The sequence below is a fragment of the Scyliorhinus torazame genome, chromosome 31, assembly GCF_047496885.1.
Source record: "Scyliorhinus torazame isolate Kashiwa2021f chromosome 31, sScyTor2.1, whole genome shotgun sequence".
NCBI lineage: Eukaryota > Metazoa > Chordata > Chondrichthyes > Carcharhiniformes > Scyliorhinidae > Scyliorhinus > Scyliorhinus torazame.
In genome coordinates, this window is record NC_092737.1 from 12,391,105 (window position 1) to 12,411,726 (window position 20,622).

A 20,622-nucleotide genomic window follows, 5' to 3' on the forward strand; every position below is an offset into this window, starting at 1 on the left:
CCCACGCTGCTGACCTCGCCCTGCATCATGAACCAGCCGTCCAGCCAACGGAGCTAAACCGGCCCTTAGCTTCCTTCCCGTTTAAAACTGGGTGGTGTTCAACAACATGGCCTCCAAGGCATCAGCAACAGTAGAATTATGGTCCCATGAGATTCTGATTCTGACCTACGGGTTAGTTGCAAGTTGTATCCTCCATCCGTCTTTCTGTGAATTAAATTGAAATTCCACCAGTTTCTTCTGGTCGCCACATTATAGGAAGGATGTGATTGCGCTGGAGGGGGTGCAGAGGAGATTCACCAGGATGTTGCTGGGATGGAACGTCTAAGTTATGAAGAGAGGTCGGGCAGGCTTGGGTTGTTTAGCTGGAGCAGAGAAGGCTGAGGGACGACTTGATCGAGGTGGAGAGGATTATGAGGGGCACGGACAGGGTGGATAGGGAGCAGCTGTTCCCCTTAGTTGAAGGGTCAGTCACGAGGGGGCACAGGTTCAAGAGGGGCAGGAGGTTTAGGGGGGATTTGAGGAAAAACGTTTTTACCCAGAGGGTGGCGACGGTCTGGAACGCACTGCCTGGGAGGGTGGTAGAGGCGGGTTGCCTCACATCCTTTAAAAAATACCTGGATGAGAACTTGACACGTCATAACATTCAAGACTATGGGCCAAGAGCTGGCAAATGGGATCAGATTAGATTTAGATTTATTGTCACGTGTACAAGGTTCAGTGAAAAGTATTGTTCTGCGTACAGTCCAGACGGATCATTCCATACATGAAAAACATAGGACATACGGTAAATACACAATGTAAATACATGGACATCGGGTGAAGCATGCGGAGTGTAGTGCTACTCAGTAGAGAAGATGTGTGGAGAGAACAGTTCAGTCCATAAGAGGGTCATTCAGGAGTCTGGTAACAGCGGGGAAGAATCTGTTTTGAACCTGTTAGTGCGTGTTCTCAGACTTTTCTGTCTCGTGCCCGATGGAAGAGAGGTTAACCCGGGTGGGAGGGAGTCTTTGGTTATGCTACCGGCTTCAGGTAGACAGGTCGGGTGTTTTTCCTGCATCGGTGCAGAGTCGATGAGGGCCTCATGCGCACTGCGTGGTTCTGTGATTCAGTGACTGCATGATCTACGCATTCTGCTGGGGAAGAGGGTGATTGCTCTGAGGTGCCACAGACCATGTTTAACTATGAAGGAACTGTGTTCCTTAAGCTAAGCCGTTTTCATCGAGTGAAGGAGATTACACGTTGACTGAAGTCCCTCCCATAAACCTGCTGGTTTAATTTAAGCCACTGGATGGCCCGTAGATTGTGGGGGCCTCCATTTTGACACACCCACAAAAGTGTACCTGATGAATCACACCTGACATGTGCACCATTTACAGTTAAGCTGCTGGCCAAACTACAATGCAACTTCTGTTTCTAATCATATTTCAGCTTCAGCCAGTTCCACAAATGCAGTGATTAAATTGGGCAGCACAAGTGGATAGCACTGTGGCTCCACAGCGCCAGGGTCCCAGGTTCGATTCCCCGCCGGGTCACTGTCTGTGCGGAGTCTGCATGTTCTCCCCCGTGTCTGCGCGGGTTTCCTCCGGGTGCTCCGGTTTCCTCCCACAAGTCCCGAAAGACGTGCTTGTTAGGTGGATTGGACATGCTAAATTGCCCCTTAGTGACCACAAAGGTTAGGAGGGGTTATTGGGTTACGGGGATAGGGTGGAAGTGAGGGCTTAAGTGGGTCGATGCAGACTCGATGGGCCGAATGGCCTCCTTCTGCACTGTATGTTCTATAAATTACTTTGGTGGAGAAGGGGGGGCAGAGAAAACGCAACTTAAAAAAACAGGGTCCATGACTTTCCCCACCCCCCCAACATGTTTATAATCTTTTGAGAAATGAAAACTCAATAAATCAAAAAAGAGAGGGAGTGATAGCCTCTGGTGGGGGCACTGTAAATATCAAAACGGCAAAGGAAACGTAGCTAACTAAACCACAATGTAATTTCCTGGGCGGTGATACACTCCACCCCCTGTGGTGCCCACTGGGCACGGAGGACTAAACATCTGTAGTTTATAATGTCCCCCACCATTTTCAGTATTTGTACATCCACGGGAAGGAAATGTTGAGAAAAAAATGACTTTCCAGGTTTGGTCACTGTTATGGTGTTAAGGGGATCGGGCGTTATGGGGAGAAGGCAGGAGAACGGGGATGAGAAACATATCAGCCATAATCGAACGGCGGAGCAGACCCGACGGGCCGAATGGTCTAATTCTGCTCCTATGTCCACAGATCTCTGAAGGTTGCCACTCAAGTGGATAAAGCCGTGAAGAAGGCCTATAGTGTGTTAATGTTTATTAACAGGGGGCTTGAGTTTAAGAGCCGTGGGGTTATGCTGCAACTGTACATGACCCTGGTGAGACCACATTTGGAGTATTGTGTGCAGTTCTGGTCACCTCACTATGGGAAGGATGTGGAAGCATTGGAAAGGGTGCAAAGGAGATTTACCAGGATGCTGCCTGGTTTGGAGGGTAGGTCTTATGAGGAAAGGTTGAGGGAGCTCGGGCTTTTCTCTTTGGAACAGAGGAGGATGAGAGGCGACTTAATAGAGGTTTATAAGATGATGAGGGGGGTTGATAGAGTGGACGTTCAGAGACTATTTCCTCGGGTGGATGTAGCTGTTACAAGGGGGCATAACTATAAGGTTAGGGGTGAGAGGTATAGGAGGGATGTCCGAGGTAGGTTCTTTACTCAGAGAGTAGTTAGGGTGTGGAATGGACTGCCTGCTGTGCGGACACTTTAGGAACTTTCAAGCGGTTATTGGATAGGCACACGGAGCACACCAGAATGACAGGGAGTGGGATAGCTTGATCTTGGTTTCGGACAAGGCTCGGCACAACATCGAGGGCCGAAGGGCCTGTTCTGTGCTGTACTGTTCTATGTTCTATGCCTTATGGTCTTATGGTGTAAGAAACGCAGCCGCCAATTTATACAAAGGAAACTCTCACGAACACCAATGTGATGGTGACCAGAAAAAGCCATTTTGTCCAGGACACCAAGAAGGATTCTCTTGCTCTTCTTCAAACCCACAGTGCCCCCTCTGAAGCAGCACAAATATCAAAGACAACACCTCCAGTGAGACTGCCGCACTGTCAGAAGATTCTGTCTTTTGGGTGAGTCATTAAACTCAGGTGAAAAGGAAGGAGATGCTGGGAAATCTCAAACGTCTGACAGCATTAGTGATTTGATTTGATTATTTGTTGTCACATTTATTAGTATACAGTGAAAAGTATTGTTACTTGCATGCTCTACAAACAATGCATACCGTACATAGGGAAGGAAGGAGAGACAGCAGAATATAATGTTACAGTTATAGCTAGGGTGTAGAGAAAAGATCAACTTAATACGAGGTAGGTCCATTCAAAAGTCTGATGGCAGTAGGGAAGAAGCTGTCCTTGTGTAGGCTGGTACGTGACCTCAAACTTTGGTATCTTTTTCCTGATGGAAGAAGGTGGAAGAGAGTATGTCCGGGGTGCGTGGGGTCCTTAATTATGCTGGCTGCCTTTCCGAGACAGCGGGAATTATAGATAGAGTCGATGGACGGGAGGCTGGTTTGCATGATGGACTGGGCTACATTCATGACCTTTTGTAGTTTCCTGCGGTCTTGGGCAGAGCAGGCTCCATACCAAGCTGTGATACAACCAGAAAGAATGCTTTCCATGGTGCATCTGTAGAGGTTGGTGAGGGTCGTAGCTGACATGCCAAATTTCCTTAGTCTTCTGAGAAAGTAGAGTCGTTGGTGGGCTTTCTTAACTATAGTGTCGGCATGGGGGGACCAGGACAGGCTGTTATTTATGGAGATAGAAACAGAGCTAACATCTGGAAGAGCTAACATCTGGAATCCAATATGACTCATCTTGGAAGCTGGAGAGCTGAGGCCCCTCCACCTCTCTCAGGTGAATGTAAAAGATCCCATGCCAGTATTTCAAAGGAGACCAGAATAGTTCACCCTGGCCCGATATTTATTCCATAACCAACATTGCTAAACGGATTAGCTGCCCGTTAGCACATTGCTGTTTGTAGAAGCTTGATGTGCGAAAATTGGCTGTCACTTTTCCTACAGTATGACTGTTTTCAAAATATATCCTTTCTGGAATGTGAGGATTGATGCACTATCAATTACGACGAGACGAGAGTAGAGAGTAATCGAGGCTTTATTACGCAGAGATGTGTGGCCTCCTACAGCTGCTGCCGAAATGGCTGCACCTCGGTGAGCACACACAGTTATACTCCGCCTACTGGGCGGAGCCAGCAGGCAGGGATCTACCCCCGTACCTGTAGTACAGGAGCCTTACCGTAATACCCCTCGTATACAGTATATACAACAGTGGTGACTACCACAAGGATTCACTGGTTAGGCCCAGCATTTATTGTCTATCCCCAATTGCCCCTCAAGAAGGTGGTGGGTGAGCTTTCTTGAGCCGCTGCAGTCCATCCAGTGTAGGTACACCCACAGTGCTGTTAGGGAGGGAGTTCCAGGATTTTGACCCAGCTACAGTGAAGGAACGGCTGATATATTCCCAAGTCAAGATGCTGCCATCGTGCGTCAGCAGTGGAGGGAGTGGGAGGGAGTGAATGTTTGTGGAAGGGGGAGCCAATCAAGCGGGGCTACTTTGTCCTGGATGGTGTTGAGCTTCTTGAGTGTTGTTGGAGCTGCGCTCATCCAGGCAAGTGGAGAGTATTCCATCACACTTCTGACTTGTGCCTTGTAGATGGTGGACAGGCTTTGGGGGGGCGGGGGGGATCAGGAGGTGAGTTACTCTCCGCAGGATTCCCAACCTCTGACCGATGTGTTAGGTACTCTGGGATAACACAGGCTTCAACTGGATGCAGCTTTAACCAAAAGATACTCCAGACCTTGAAGTTAGTTCAATCAGGTTTATTGCACCAGTAGCACAGTTCTCTATGAGTTTGACTCTCTGCTAACCTAAGTGTAGTACGAAGTCTTACAACACCAGGTTAAAGTCCAACAGGTTTGTTTCGATGTCACTAGCTTTCGGAGCGCTGCTCCTTCCTCAGGTGAATGAAGAGGTATGTTCCAGAAACACATATATAGACAGATTCAAAGATGCCAAACAATGCTTGGAATGCGACCATTAGCAGGTGATTAAATCTTTACAGATCCAGAGATGGGGTAACCCCAGGTTAAAGAGGTGTGAATTGTATCAAGCCAGGACAGTGTGGTTACTCTATCTGACTGAACCAGACTAGCTCTTAGCCACGTGCTAGAGGTGTGATACTGTACATACACCCTGACTCACTCTGTCGATGTTCATCAGTGGAAAGAGGCGGAGTGTACATCACACTTAGTGTGGTCACTAAGATGATTGATGCAGGTAGGGCAGTGGATGTTGTCTATATGGACTTCAGTAAGGCCTTTGACAAGGTCCCTCATGGTAGACTAGTACAAAAGGTGAAGTCACACGGGATCAGGGGTGAGCTGGCAAGGTGGATACAGAACTGGCTAGGCCATAGAAGGCAGAGAGTAGCAATGGAGGGATGCTTTTCTCATTGGAGGGCTGTGACCAGTGGTGTTCCACAGGGATCAGTGCTGGGACATTTGCTCTTTGTAGTATATATAAATGATTTGGAGGAAAATGTAACTGGTCTGATTAGTAAGTTTGCAGACGACACAAAGGTTGGTGGAATTGCGGATAGCGATGAGGACTGTCAGAGGATACAGCAGGATTTAGATTGTCTGGAGACTTGGGCGGAGAGATGGCAGATGGAGTTTAATCCGGACAAATGTGAGGTAATGCATTTTGGAAGGTCTAATGCAGGTAGGGAATATACAGTGAATGGTAGAACCCTCAAGAGTATTGAAAGTCAAAGAGATCTAGGAGTACACGTCCACAGGTCATTGAAAGGGGCAACACAGGTGGAGAAGGTAGTCAAGAAGGCATACGGCATGCTTGCCTTCATTGGCCGGGGCATTGAGTATAAGAATTGGCAAGTCATGTTGCAGCTGTATAGAACCTTAGTTAGGCCACACTTGGAGTATAGTGTTCAATTCTGGTCGCCACACTACCAGAAGGATGTGGAGGCTTTAGAGAGGGTGCAGAAGAGATTTACCAGAATGTTGCCTGGTATGGAGGGCATTAGCTATGAGGAGCGGTTGAATAAACTCGGTTTGTTCTCACTGGAACGAAGGAGGTTGAGGGGAGACCTGATAGAGGTATACAAAATTATGAGGGGCATAGACAGAGTGGATAGTCAGAGGCTTTTCCCCAGGGTAGAGGGGTCAATTACTAGGGGGCATAGGTTTAAGGTGAGAGGGGCAAGGTTTAGAGTAGATGTACGAGGCAAGTTTTTTACGCAGAGGGTAGTGGGTGCCTGGAACTCGCTACCGGAGGAGGTGGTGGAAGCAGGGACGATAGGGACATTTAAGGGGCATCTTGACAAATACATGAATAGGATGGGAATAGAAGGATACGGACCCAGGAAGTGTAGAAGATTGTAGTTTAGTCGGGCAGCATGGTCGACACGGGCTTGGAGGGCCGAAGGGCCTGTTCCTGTGCTGTACATTTCTTTGTTCTTTGTGAGTGCCCAGTGCCTTTTATAGTGAGATACCACCCCTGAGTGTCCTGCCTGCTCATTGGTCATGCTCTATTCTCTGTGTTCATTAGCTGCCTGTCTGTATATCATTATCTGCATATCATAACACTGACCTGCCCTGGTAGCCACAGTATTTACATTAAGTGAGGACATTTCAAAGAATACTTAATTAGTTGTAAAGTTGTGGGAGCTTCCTGTGGTTGGGAACTCGTCCTTTTGGATCATGTTTTCTTGGTGATTCTGGGCCATTAGTGACCCATTAAATAAATGGCCTCCCTCTCCAGCAGGTAAAGAGTGCGACCATTGGAAATCTCAATGACTTGCCACCCACATGCAATCCCAGATAAACTCTCATGTGCCGTTTGGTGCAACCGCGTTTGGATTGGCTCTCTGCAAACAGCCAATTAAAAGTCAAACGTGAACAGGAGAATTTGGGTTTGAAGAAATTGAAAGGGTCCTTTTATAAATGGACATGGCGAGGGTTAGTTCTGTATTCTGCTCGTTGAGCTGGGTGAGTTCTGATGAATTAGACCCGGAGCTGCCCCCCCCCCCCCCCCCCCGGTCATTCCAAAATTAATGCCTTTGATTGTCAGAATAGTTCTTATTGAGCAACAGTCTCAGCTTTCTGGTTTCGATAGCTTTTTACCTTGAGGCAGTGGGAGTTAAAACTTGTGCCTCTACACCCTCAAGGGGTTAATTTAAAATTTACAAGAGCTCCTGTCTTAACCAGTGTCTGGAGACGGCAACTTTGGGTTGAATTTGTTGCTCCAGCCCCAGCTGTTTGGTGGCCAGGAGGGGCAGTTTAAGTGTGTCTCAGATTGTCATCTGAGTTTTTAAACTTATTTAAATCATCATTCCGATCGGATTTAATTTAAAAACCGTTTCAAAGATAATCTGTATAATCCTGGTTGATAGTTGCGGGTAGTAAGTAGCGTCTGTGTGTTGACCAACGGAGGAAAACATATATTGGTGTTTCATGTAATTGAGGAACCCATGATGTAATCCTAGGACTTGATAAAGTTTAAATTCTTGTTCTGCTTGCAGGCTGATTTCCCCACCCCCCAGTCATCTGAAATGCGTTGTTCCCATTATCCAGCGCTGTCCTGTCATTCTTGTATTTTTGGGGTGGGTGGGAAGTGCCAATTGGTGCTTTTTGGGAAGAGCCAAAAACAAAAGGGTGACCTGTGCCAAACTAATTATCAGCTAGCGTTCCTATTTGTGGTAGATTCGATTTTGAGGACGGTCTTCCATTACCCAATACCCCCTTGTTTGTGTCTAACTTCAAACTGGTAAGTGGTGAATGGGTAAAGTGGGAGGGACAGTAACATGCTGATGTATTACTGCCTGCCAAAGATTGGTTGTTTCAACAATGTTGGTAGACATGTGGGTAAAGCAACATGCTTGCTTTGCAGGCAGAATGAGGTAGTTCTCCAATCTCATTTTGAAGTTGATGTGCTAATTCAGCAAGCCAGGAATTTTTCAGGTGGTGTGTGTGTGAATAGATGAGAATTTTTTTCCCATGTGTTGTCTACACTCTGGCTGATGGGCTCCCCCCAAGTTGTGACTGAGTCAGTTGGGCCATGATTGTTAGCTGCCTGTTTAATGTGGATACACCTCCCTAATTGTAGGTTCATTGGATAGGAAGTGGCCCTAATTGTAGGTTCATTGGATAGGAAGTGGCTGTTGACATGGACCTGGAAAGTAGCTTGTACACTCCACTGCTCCGGACTATTGAAGAGCCTCCGTCTTCCCCACTGGCGTCAGGTACTATTTAAGTTCTCTGGAATCGATGAACTGATTCAATACTAACAAGTGAAATGTGATGATGTATTGAATGTCCATTTTGTGTATGCTCTATTGAAGCTATTTTCTTGCTTTGGCGGATGGGACCTTGGCCCATCAAGCTGGCACTGACCAAAAGAATGACTATAATCTACACTAATCCCCAGATCATGGCCTTGACTGTAATGACATTTCAAGTGCTCCTCCAAGTACTTGGAAATATTGAGGTTTCCTGTCTCAACTACTCCTCCCCCTTCAACTTTGTTGGCCATGCTTTATACTTTTTAAAAATAAACTTAGATGACCCAATTAAGGGGCAACCTACCCTGCACATCTTTGGGTTGTGGGGGTGAGACTATGCAAACTCCACAGACAGTGACTGAGCTGGGATTGAACCTGGGACTTTGCTGCCATGAGGCAGCAGTGCTAACCACTGTGCCACCGTGCTGCCCCCCTGGCCATGCATTCTACACTCCCACCACCCTTTTGGGTGGGGGAAAAAAACTTTCTTCAAATCCTCTCAATTTCCTGCCTTTCACCATCCACCTTCCAAAGTGTATCACTCTCTCTTCAGGGTTAATCTGACCAATCCCCCTGTAACCTAAGACCTTTGCTGCCTTTAAGACAGAAGTTGATAAATTCTTGATTTCTCGAGGAATTAAGGGCTATGGAGAGAGAGCGGGTAAATGGAGTTGAAATCAGCCATGATTGAATGGTGGAGTGGACTCGATGGGCCGAATGGCCTTCCACTCTATGGTCTTATGGTCCCTTTTATCAAAGGCTTTGCTGAATCCATGTAAACTACATTAACTGCAGTACTTTTGTAAGGGCCCCGAAGAATCCAGCACGAGTTTTAAGGATACAAAATAATAAAGTTTATTTACTAATAACAATATATACATAGCAGTAGCAGTAACTTCCCTTGCTACCTTCTCCTTCCTCCTGGTTCCTGGACTGGCCAGCTTATTTATAGTAGGAGTTTCTCCGCCCCCCTCATTGGGGAAGTTCATACTCCCATAGGATTGTGGGATAGCCATTAGTCCCCAGCCAATCGTCAGTAGGCAGGTTATAACAAGTACCCTCATCTGTACCCTGTCGCCATCCAATTTGTCAGGCATGACCTCTTTCTGACCAGCCATGCTGACTGTCCCTGATCAAACCCCGTTCCAAGTGGAGATAAATTTTCTCCAATAGTTTCCCCACCAATTATGAGTCCCTGGCTTATTTTTGCCACCCTTCTTGAAAGTGGAACCACATTAACTGTCCTTTGGTACCTCCCTGTGGTCAGAAATTTGGGTCAGAGCCTCTGTAATCTCATCCTTGCCTCCCATAGCAGCCTGGGACACACTTAATCTGGACCTGAGGGGTTTGTCCACTTTAAGCCTGCCAGAACCTCCCCATCCTCCCTATCTCAAACTGATCCAAGAACCGCACAGTGCTTCATTATTTAAAAAAAATGCACATGCTAGTAAACCAAGTATTCTTATTGAAGGGCAGCTGTGGAAAATGGGCTGCTGTAGATGAAGTTCTAGTCTTGTGACCTGCCACATTAGCGAGCTTTGTCCTTTAAAACCTCAAATTCCACTTGCATATAAAAGATCGATGCACAATTATGCAAATTCCTGTTCCTCCTCTGCCTTTCAAAGTAGCAAATTTGTTACAGCCAGTCCTGTTTTGTTTGCAACGCCTGACAGGGTGGCAACCGAATCAATAAAACTTTTTTAAAAATTTGCAGTACCCAATTCAATTATTTCCAATTAAGGGGCAATTTAGTGTGGCCAATCCACCTAGCCTGCACATCTTTTTGGGTTATGAGGGCAAAACCCACGCAAACATGGAGAATGGGCAAACTCCACAAGGACAGTGACCCAGAGCCGGGGTCGAACCTGGGACCTCTGTGCCGTGAGGCTGCAGGGCTACTCGCTGTGCCACCGTGCTGCCCTCAAACTTTTTTAAATCCGTTCCTTTGGAAACTGATTTGGGAGGGGAGGATTGTGGAATTTGACCAATTTGGATAGCTCTCGCAAAGGGCAGACTGGCTGAGCCGACCAGCAGCCCCCTCTAGTGGTGGTTTGGAAAATAATTCCTCCCAAGTGTTGTACATTGAACTTCTTAAATTTCTTTTCAGTGTCCATGAAAATTATGACTTCTCTCTTGGCAATCGCCTCCATCACAATTGGTGAGATTTCTATTAAATAGAATATTGGTGCCTCAACTTGATCTAGATTTGTTTCTGCATTAATGTTGCAGAAGTGAGATATTATCGAGATGTAAATTTATAGTCATGCTGTTTATTTAGACTGTTTAAACATGTGACATTTTTGGTTAGGAGTACAGGTTGTTGGTTTAAGAATTTGGCCCAGAGCTCCAGTAGCTTTTAAGATTAAAGAAAATATCGAATTTAACTGGGTAGATCAAAATACTCATAAGTGGGGCAATATATTTAAAATTTCTTTCCTCCTAATGCCAGAAAAGCAGCAAATTCTGGCGATATTGTTGCTGTTCACAACTGGGAATAAGGGAATTTGACAAGGAACATCCTTGGGGAAAGAATACTGGATAGTCTACGCCTGGTGTTGTGACATCTGAATTAATTCCAAGAGTGTTAAATTTCTTCCCCTCTCCTTATAGGCACCATCTATTTGGATTCTTGCACCAAGCAATACTTGATCCCAATTTATTTAATTGTTTCTGGAAGCTTCACGCTCTTCTTCATGATGATATCAGTGGTTTCATGTACCCCAAACGATGAGAGCAACATTCTGGCCATCCATAAAATTGGCCGGGTTTGGAAAAGTGTGATATCCCTTTTCTCCTTCATCTGGTTTATAACAGGTAACTTAATTGATTGTACTGCTTGTTAAGATATTTAGGATGTGCAAGTTGTATCTATTGGGTGCCAATTTTCAGAATTGCCCTGCGTGTTCCCCTCATCCTTCCCTAGTAAAGTGTGCAAGAGGGGAGAAAACCATAACTCCTGTTTCAACAATTTACCGACTTTGGCTGTTGATTTTAATGTTTTTAAAAGTTATCCCCCGCACTGCCATCATCCACAAACCTCCAGGTTCAGTCCAAGGTGAGGTCAATGTTGCAAATAAGTCTCCTAGGGTTTAAGATCAAAATGGCAAATTTAGGGTTTCTCTAGTGAGCCCCAGATCTCTCTCTTTCTCTCTCTTTCTCTCTCTTTCTCTCTCTTTCTCTCTTCCTTTCTCTCTCTTTCTCTCTCTTTCTCTCTCTTTCTCTCTCTTTCTCTCTCTTTCTCTCTCTTTCTCTCTCTCTCTCTCTCTTTCTCTCTCTCTCTCTCTCTTTCTCTCTCTCTCTCTCTTTCTCTCTCTCTCTCTCTTTCTCTCTCTCTCTCTCTTTCTCTCTCTCTCTTTCTTTCTCTCTCTTTCTTTCTCTCTCTTTCTCTCTCTCCCTTTCTCTCTCTCTCTTTCTCTCTCTCTCTCTTTCTCTCTCTCTCTTTCTCTCTCTCTCTTTCTCTCTCTCTCTTTCTCTCTCTCTCTTTCTTTCTCTCTCTTTCTCTCTCTCTCTTTCTTTCTCTCTCTCTCTTTCTTTCTCTCTCTCTCTCTTTCTCTCTTTCTTCTCTACCCCACTGGCACCCAGAACTTGCTAAACAAACTGATTGTTTCTATCTAGTTGAAATATGGCATTATTGTCTTGCGTTATCCTTTGCCTCCATTGACTCCAGACTTGCTAGCTAATAATCAATGACGAGACAGAAAAACAGGGATTCACATCCTAGGCTTGGATCTAAAAATTATATGAACGATCGATGCTATCTCAGTTGCTTCCCTGAGCGGCCATGTTGGTCAATGTGCAGTGGACAGGGTAAGCCCTTCCATCTCATTGCTTGTTCAAAAAAACAATTCAAATTTGAGGTCTCAACAAGGGAGACTGACCAGATCAAAGCTGACATGAAAATACCTCCTCTTGGGCTTAATCTGATGCCTCACCTTGGCCAAAAGGTTGAGGTGGTCACTTGCAATGCTATGATTCCTTCACCTAATGTGGGTCTTTCTTGAGCTGCCCAGAACTGGTACCAAATCTATTTTATAAATGATTTAAACATGGCATTACTTCCCCCATCCCTAGTAACGCTGGCAGTAAGGAGTTGATCAGAGGAACCTCCAAGGCAATTCTGAAAACCAGTAGTTTAGAGTACATTGACTAACTAGAATATTGCTTTGACTGTTTGCTGGTACCACAACAGCAGAGGGTGCATTCCCCCCACGTGCAGTTAGTTGCAATGCGTGTGGTGACATTGATGGTGACCTCTAGGATGGTGCAGCCCAAACTTGTCAGAAATATTACACCATAAACTGGGAACTGCAAACAATGCTGTATCTGGTTTATTTTTTTTAGAGCACATTGGATTTAATGCAATTTCCTGAGAGTGTGATGGGAGTAACTAATTGTGTGTTTCTGACATTTCTAGGGAATGTTTGGATCTACAGAATCTACGAGCCAGATTACATTGATAAAGCTTCCCCTAATTACTGTGATAAAACCTTATACCTTTTTGCCTTCTGGGCCACAACTGTCACTTACATCCTCCTTGGGATTGCGTTGTTTCTAGGGTTTTGTGGCTTGCTCTGTGCCTGTGCCTTGGGTGGAACCTTCCGGTGTGGGAGAGTGGGGTGAATACTTGAATGTAAAGAAATTTGCACCGACTCCCTGCCAGATGTGCCTGTCTTTGGTAGAGGAAGTTACAGATTTAACTGACAGTGCATGTTTTGGCCACTTTTTTTAAACTTTAAGCTACACAGCCTTCACTTGTATGTAATTCAATTCTGAAAGTAATTTTTATTAAAAAGTTGTTGGATATGTCTGATGTTTTCAAGTGTGCCACAAAGTGCTGGGGGAGGGGGAGGAGGAGAAGAGAGGGAGACGAAACATTGGTCTTCCTGCTCCAAACTCTACATACTTTCTGAACAAGAACTTCTCGTTTAATCTATTTTTAAATTGGGTGGTTGTTGGGTAAGAACCGAATGCTGGAAAAACTAGTCTCCATGAGAGCAACCTACAAGATCCAAGCTGACAAAAAACAGCATCACCTCATCTTGAGGTTGATCTGATGCTTGATCTCGGCAACTGGAGGGAGAGAAAACAGTTGACATCTGTTTGGCTATTTACCAGAAGGAAAAGTTTCAATATTGACTGTACCTGAGAGATTACAACACGTAGCGTCAGGGTTTTGTGCGGGATTTTTAAGAAGGGGTTGAGGTGAAGGAGACAAGTTGTTTATGCACCCAATGGCAGGGGGTGGCCACAATGGGGGAAACCCAATTGGTCATCTGCAGGAACGGAGACCCTGCTGGCTGCTGGGATGTGCTGCACCAGAAAATGGGTCTGGCAGAACGTGAGAACTCCACCCCACCTTCTTTGTCCATGTTTGAACCAGCCTTGTAATGGGGTCAGGAAGTGTGTCTGAGCAGATTATTGCTGAGTGAGTGCTACCTGATAGTACTGTTAATGACTCTTCAATCTGTTGTACCTTTCTGATGCGTTTGACCAGATTACTTAACTTTTACTCTGGTGCCCTTATTTATGGGATGAACAGGTTCACATTTTATACTCCCAAGAAAATGTGACTCAGACTCCCAACTGAGCTGTAGGTTTTACCCACACTTGGTAAAGGAGGCTGGCAAGTTACAATCACTCAATGTTGATGTCTTCTCTGGGTTTGAAACCCAGGGTCCTTTCTTCTTGCAATGGATGATTGAGGTTATCACACTATCTGTTAGATGCTGCTTTCTTGTACTGAAGCTTGGATTGAGTCGTATGTATACACCCACCACTGGCCATTGTCTGAGCCAGACCCCAACTGGTTGATGGGAAAAACAGGATATTTATCCATGGTGGTTCCAATCAAGACCCTTGTCCTCTGCAACTCCTTTGTCTGACCAGCCATCAGCTCATTAAGGAGTCTGATGGCTTATTTTGTCTGTTCTTTGTCCTGCTGTGTCTAGAAGTTTGTTACATATTCATAGACTTGGACTGGATGATCAAAGTCCATACAGCAATAACAGATTTACGCCTTTACTTTGGAGACTGGGCCACTCTTGGTGATGGACATTTGAAGTCCCTCACCTAGAGTATATTCTGCACCTTGGCCACGCTTGGTATTAAGCATGGGGAAGGACTGTCCCCCTCCTTCTCCCCCTTCCCTCCCTCCAACAGTGGTGAGGTTCCCAGGTATCTGCTGCCCTTGTCCTTCTAGATGGTAGTGGTCGTGGGTTTGGAAAGTGCTAAAGAACTTTATTGACTTCCGACAATACATCTACACGGCTGCTACTGTGTGTTGGTGGCGGAGGGAATGAATGTTTGTGGATGTGGTGCTACTCAAGCGGGGCTGCTGTCCTGGATGGTGTCAAGAATCGTCTTGTTGAAGGCAAGTGAGGAGTGTTCCATCATGCTCGTGCCTTGTAGTTACTGGCAGGAGGTGACTTAACGCCCCGCAGGGTTCCCAGCCTTTGGCATGCTCTTGTAGCCATATTTATATGACTGATACAGGTTCTGATCAATGGCAACCCCCAGGATGTTGATAGTGATGGTTTCTGCAATGGTAATGTCGTGGAGCGATGATCAGATTTTCTCTTCTTGGAGATGGTCCTTGTGTGGCACAAATGTTACTTGTCAGCCCAAACCTGGATATTGTCCAGGTTTTTCTGCATCTGAACAAGGACTGCTTCGGTATCTAAGAAGTTGTGAATGGTGCTGAACATTGTGCAGTCATCAGCGAGCATCTGCCCCGTCTGACCTTACGGTGTTTAATGAAGCAGCTGAAGATGGTGGGTCCTTGGACTCGGAGCCAAATGACAAAGAACAAAAAAGTACAGCACAGGAACAGGCCCTTCGGCCCTCCAAGCCTGTGCCGACCATGCTGCCCATCTAAACTAAAATCTTCTGCACTTCCAGGGTCCGTATCCCTCTATTCTCATCCTATTCATGTATTTGTCAAGATGCCCCTTAAACGTCACTATCGTTCCTGCTTCCACCACTACCTCCGGCAGCGAGTTTCAGGCACCCACTACCCTGTTTTTTTTTTTTTTTTAAACTTGCCTCGTACTTCTCCTCTAAACCTTGCCCCTCGCAACTTAACCTATGCCCCCTAGTAATTGACCCCTCTACCCTGGGAAAAAGCCTCTGGCTATCCATTCTGTCTATGCCCCTCATAAATTTGTAGACCTCTATCGGGTCGCCCCTCAACCTCCATCGTTCCAGTGAGAACAAACAGAGTTTATTCAACTTGTAGCTAATGCCCTCCATACCAGGCAACATCCTGGTAAATCTCTTCTGCACCCTCCTCTAAAGCCTCCACATCCTTCTGGTAGTGTGGCGACCAGAATTGAATACTATACTCCAACAAGTGTGGCCTATACAGCTGCAACATGACTTGCCAATTTTTATACTCCATACTCCAATGTCCTGGCCAATGAAGGCAAGCATGCCGTATGCCTTCTTGACTACCTTCTCCACCTGTGTTGCCCCTTTCAATGACCTGTGGACCTGTACACCTAGATCTCTCTGACTGTCAATACTCTTGAGGGTTCTACCAATCACTGTATATTCCCTACCTGCATTAGACCTTCCAAAATGCATTACCTCACATTTGTCCGGATTAAACTCCATCTGCCATCTCTCCGCCCAAGTCTCCAGATGATCTAAATCCTGCTGCATCCTCTGACAGTCTTCATCGCTATCTGCAATTCCACCAACCTTTGTCATCTGCAAACTTACTAATCAGACCAGTTACATTTTCCTCCATCGTTTGTATATACCACGAACAGCAAAGGTCCCAGCACTGATCCCTGTGGAACACCACTGGTCACAGCCCTCCAATTAGAAAAGCATCCTTCCATTGCTACTCTGCCTTCTATGACCTAGCCAGTTCTGATTCCACCTTGCCAGCTCTCCCCTGATCCTGTGACTTTACCTTTTATACCAGTCTGCCATGAGGGACCTTTGTCAAAGGCCTTACTGAAGTCCATATAGACAACATCCACTGCCCTACCTGCATCAATCATCTTTGTGACCTCCTCGAAAAACTCTATCAAGTTAGTGAGACACGACCTCCCCTTCACAAAACCGTGATGCCTCTCTCTAATACGTCCATTTGCTTCCAAATGGGAGTAGATCCTGTCTCGAAGAATTCTCTCCAGTAATTTCCCTACCACTGACGTAAGGCTCACCGGCCTGTAGTTCCCTGGATTATCCTTGCTACCCTTCTTAAACAAAGGAACAACATTGGCTATTCTCCAGTCCTCTGGGACATCACCTGAAGACAGCGAGGATCCAAAGATTTCTGTCAAGGCCTCAGCAATTTCCTCTCCAGCCTCCTTCAGTATTCTGGGGTAGATCCCATCAGGCCCTGGGGACTTCTCTACCTTAATATTTTTCAAGACGCCCAACACGTCACCTTTTTGGATCTCCATGTGACCCAGGCTATCTACACACCCTACTCCAGACTCCACATCCACCAATTCCTTCTCTTTGGTGAATACTGATGCAAAGTATTCATTTAGTACCTCACCCATTTCCTCTGGCTCCACACATCGATTCCCTCGCCTGTCCTTCAGTGGGCCCACCCTTTCCCTGGCTACCCTCTTGCTTTTTATGTATGTGTAAAAAGCCTTGGGATTTTCCTTAACCCTATTTGCCAATGACTTTCCGTGACCCCTTCTAGCCCTTCTGACTCCTTGCTTAAGTTCCTTCCTACTTTCCTTATATTCCACACAGGCTTCGTCTGTTCCCAGCCTTCTAGCCCTGACAAATGCCTCCTTGTTCTTTTTAACGAGGCCTACAATATCTCGTTATCCCAGGTTCCCTAAATTTGCCATATTTATCCTTCTTCCGCACAGGAATATGCCGGTCCTGAATTCCTTTCAACTGACATTTGAAAGCCTCCCATATATCAGTTGTTGATTTGCCCTCAAACATCCGCTCCCAATCTAGGTTCTTCAGTTCCTACATAATATTGTTTATAATTAGCCTTCTCTCAATTTAGCACATTCACCCTAGGACCACTCTTGCCCTTGTCCACCAGCACTTTAAAACTTACTGAATTGTGGTCACTGTTCCCAAAATGCTCCCCTACTGAAACTTCTACCACCTGGCCGGGCTCATTTCCCCAATACCAGGTCCAGTATCGCCTCTTCCCTAGTTGGACTATCTACATATTGTTTTAAGAAGCCCCCTGGATGCTCCTTGCAAACTCTGCCCCATCCAAGCCCCTAGCCCTAAGTGAGTCTCAGTCAATATTGGGGAAGTTAGTCTCTCATCACAACAACCCTGTTGCTTTTACTCCTTTCCAAAATCTGTCTACCTGTCTGTTCCTCAATCTCCTGTTGAGTGGCCAGTAGTAAACCCTCAACATTGTGACTGCACCCTTCTTATTCCTGATCTCTACCCATATAGCCTCGCTGCCTTCTGAGGTGTCTTCCCGTAGTACAGCTGTGATATTCTCCCTAACCATTAGCGCACCTCCTCCACCCCTTTTACATCCCCTCTATCCTGCCTGAAACATCTAAATCCTGGAACGTTTAGCTGCCAATCCTGTCCTTCCTTCAACCAGGTCTCTGTAATGGCAACAACATCATAGTTCCAAGTATTAATCCAAGCTCCAAGTTAATCTGCCTTACCTGTTCTGCTTCTTGCATTAAAACATATACACTTCAGGCCACCAGTCTCGCTGTTTTCAGCAACATCTTCCTGTCTGCTCTTCCTCAGAGCCATACTGGCCCTATTCCCTAGTTCTCCCTCCATCTTTTCACCACCTGACCTATTGCTCCGGTACCCCCCCCCCCCCCCCCCAGCCAGACTAATTTAAACCATCCTGTGTGACACAAGCAAACCTCGTGGCTTTTTTATGTTGTGTGATTCAATGTGTTCGCAATTCTCTGCGCAGAAGGAAAACTAGCCACTCACTTCATTCTGCTGGTGATAATAAATTCTGCTGGTGATAATAAATTGGTATCTTCCAGTTAATGACGCACTAACATTTTTTTGAACACCTGTCCTAATGAGGAGCCCTGGTCTCTCCAGTCTCTTTTATGGTCAGAATGTTACATTGATTGGGCGATTTGTGTGTGCCCAACTCAGAAGCAGGGGAAATCGTGAGAATGTTCCCACATCGACTCACGTTTGAGTAATATTTTGGTCAGTGGTGTGTGTGAAACTCACAAGCATGTCCACTGAAAATCAAGCAGGTGCTTTATGGTTGGCACTGTTGCTTCAAGCATCGCGCCAGAGACCCGGGATCAATTCCGGCCTCGGGTCACGGTCTGTGCGGAGTCTGCACGTTCTCCCCGTGTCCGCGTGGGTTTCCTCCGGGTGTTCCGGTTTCCTCCCATAAGTCCCAAAAGACGTGCTTGTTAAGTTAATTGGACATTCTGAATTCTCCCTCCGTATACCCGAACAGGCACGGGAATGTGGTGACTAGGGGCTTTTCACAGTAACTTCATTGCAGTGTTAATGTGAGCCTACTTGTGACAATAATAAATATTATTATTAGTCCATTAAGGGGCTAGCTGAATGCAATTTTACGTGGCCTGTCTGCTTTTACAGTGCGGGTTGAATGGCCAGGCGACCATTACACTTTAGCTATTGTCTCGATCCAGGTTGGGGTGAAGCTTAAAGGCTAAAATAAAGTTAACAAATGTGCTTGATTGTGCTGCCTAGACATCCGTGGCACTGTTTTAACACCGATATTGAGTTTGCATGGGTCAGCAGCTCCCTGAGACAGCTTCGCGGGGGGCTGTTCCCCCCCGGGGTGAGCGCATTCGAAAGAATGGCCCCCGCCCTCCCTTGTCGTGGCTCCTGCCCACTTCCCGTCCTCCCCACACAGCCTCAGCCTTTCCCAGTGCGGGTTCAGGCTGCATGGTCGTTAATCGGTCAGCCAGCTTGAAGTTGTGTTCCAGGGCCAACCGCGGCTGGGCACGTGTTCCGTGTCCATCTCCAGGCCCACTGAGTGTGCATCTGGCCAATGATTGTGCCAAAGGCAATTTAAACTTAGGGAGCCTGTACAGCGATATCTCACTCCTGTGATCGAACTAAGCAGGTGCCGGTTGTAAATGTCTGTTGGAAAATCCTCCGGTGACTAATGGTGCTTATTTACCACTAACTTCACAAACAAGATATCCTGTGGCTATCCTGAAAATCTTCTGTTCCTTATTTGCCTACTGTGGGTGGCATTATACAACACGCGTTACTCAGTCTCAACACATGACTTCCAGGAAATACTAAATCTGTGTCAGAGGCAGTTTCAGTTTCCAGAGTTCTAAACCATACATTTTACCTGATTCCACTTCTTTCAACTTCAGTAAACACGCTGGTCCTAGAATTCCACAGTTCTTGACAGCAGAACACGTTAATAGATTAAATTGCTACGTCCCTGGGAGTTTCAGGGATTTCCTGTGAGAGCTCGTCTTGTATATCCTGGGCCAACAGATAGAATCCCAACGGCTAGAGAATTCCGACTGTTGTCTGTAATGCTAGAGTATTGGGCCGGTTCTAGTCACCACAATTTAGGAGGATCCCAGAGAATTCGCAGAGGAGAATTGGCCGGATGATTGCAGGTTTGAGGGATTTTAGCAATCCGGTTAGGTCGGAAATGCTGAGGTTGGTTTCCTTGGAGTAAAGGGGGGATTTGACAATGCTGTCCATGATTATGGCAGGAGGAATTTCCCTTTAGTGGATGATAAGGCAGCATGGTAGCATAGTGGTTAGCACAGTTGCTTCACAGCTCCAGGGTCCCAGGTTCGATTCCCGGCTTGGGTTACTGTCAATGCGGAGTCTGCACGTTCTCCCCGTGTGTGCGTGGGTTTCCTCCGGGTGCTCCGGTTTCCTCCCACAGTCCAAAGATGTGCAGGTTAGGTGGATTGGCCGTGATAAATTGCCCTGAGTGTCCAAAATTGCCCTTAATGTTGGGTGGGGTTACTGGGTTATGAGGATAGCGTGGGGGTGTGGGCTTGGGTAGGGTGCTCTTTCCAAGAGCCGGTGCAGACTCGATGGGCTGAATGGCCTCCTTCTGCACTGTAAATTCTATGATAAGTGCACAAGGAACACAGATTATAGCTAAAAGCAATTTACTGCGGATACTGGAATCTGAAACGAAAACACTGGACAATCTCAGCCGGTCTGACAGCATCCCACATTCCAAAGATGTGCAGGTTAGGTGGAATGGCCATAGTAGAACATAGAACGATACAGCCCAGTACAGGCCCTTCGGCCCACGATGTTGC

General features: G+C 46.2%; 1 protein-coding gene across 4 annotated transcripts; it reads left to right on the top strand.

The window, feature by feature from the left end:
- The first annotated feature begins 7,039 nt into the window (after positions 1-7,039).
- LOC140404809 (transmembrane protein 272-like) lies at positions 7,040-13,204 on the top strand. 4 transcript variants are annotated; one of them, XM_072493544.1, is made up of 5 exons: positions 7,040-7,109; positions 8,259-8,362; positions 10,509-10,559; positions 11,012-11,215; positions 12,816-13,204. In XM_072493544.1, exons 2-5 carry the CDS (start codon positions 8,287-8,289, stop codon positions 13,019-13,021), a joined length of 537 nt encoding a protein of 178 aa, XP_072349645.1. In that variant the 5' UTR covers positions 7,040-7,109; positions 8,259-8,286; the 3' UTR covers positions 13,022-13,204. The 4 variants fall into 4 exon arrangements, with proteins under 4 accessions (XP_072349645.1, XP_072349644.1, XP_072349648.1 ...); XM_072493543.1 differs by having other exon boundaries at positions 7,075-7,109; positions 8,227-8,362; XM_072493547.1 differs by lacking the exon at positions 7,040-7,109 and adding an exon at positions 7,317-7,887.
- The last annotated feature ends 7,418 nt before the right edge of the window (positions 13,205-20,622 follow it).

Coding starts and splice junctions, on each gene's coding strand:
- LOC140404809 (XM_072493544.1), top strand. CDS start 8,287: ATGGACCTGGAAAGTAGCTTGTACACTCCACTGCTCCGGACTATTGAA. Junction 8,363..10,508: donor GTCTTCCCCACTGGCGTCAG/GTACTATTTAAG, acceptor ATTTCTTTTCAG/TGTCCATGAAAATTATGACT. Junction 11,216..12,815: donor CTTCATCTGGTTTATAACAG/GTAACTTAATTG, acceptor TGACATTTCTAG/GGAATGTTTGGATCTACAGA.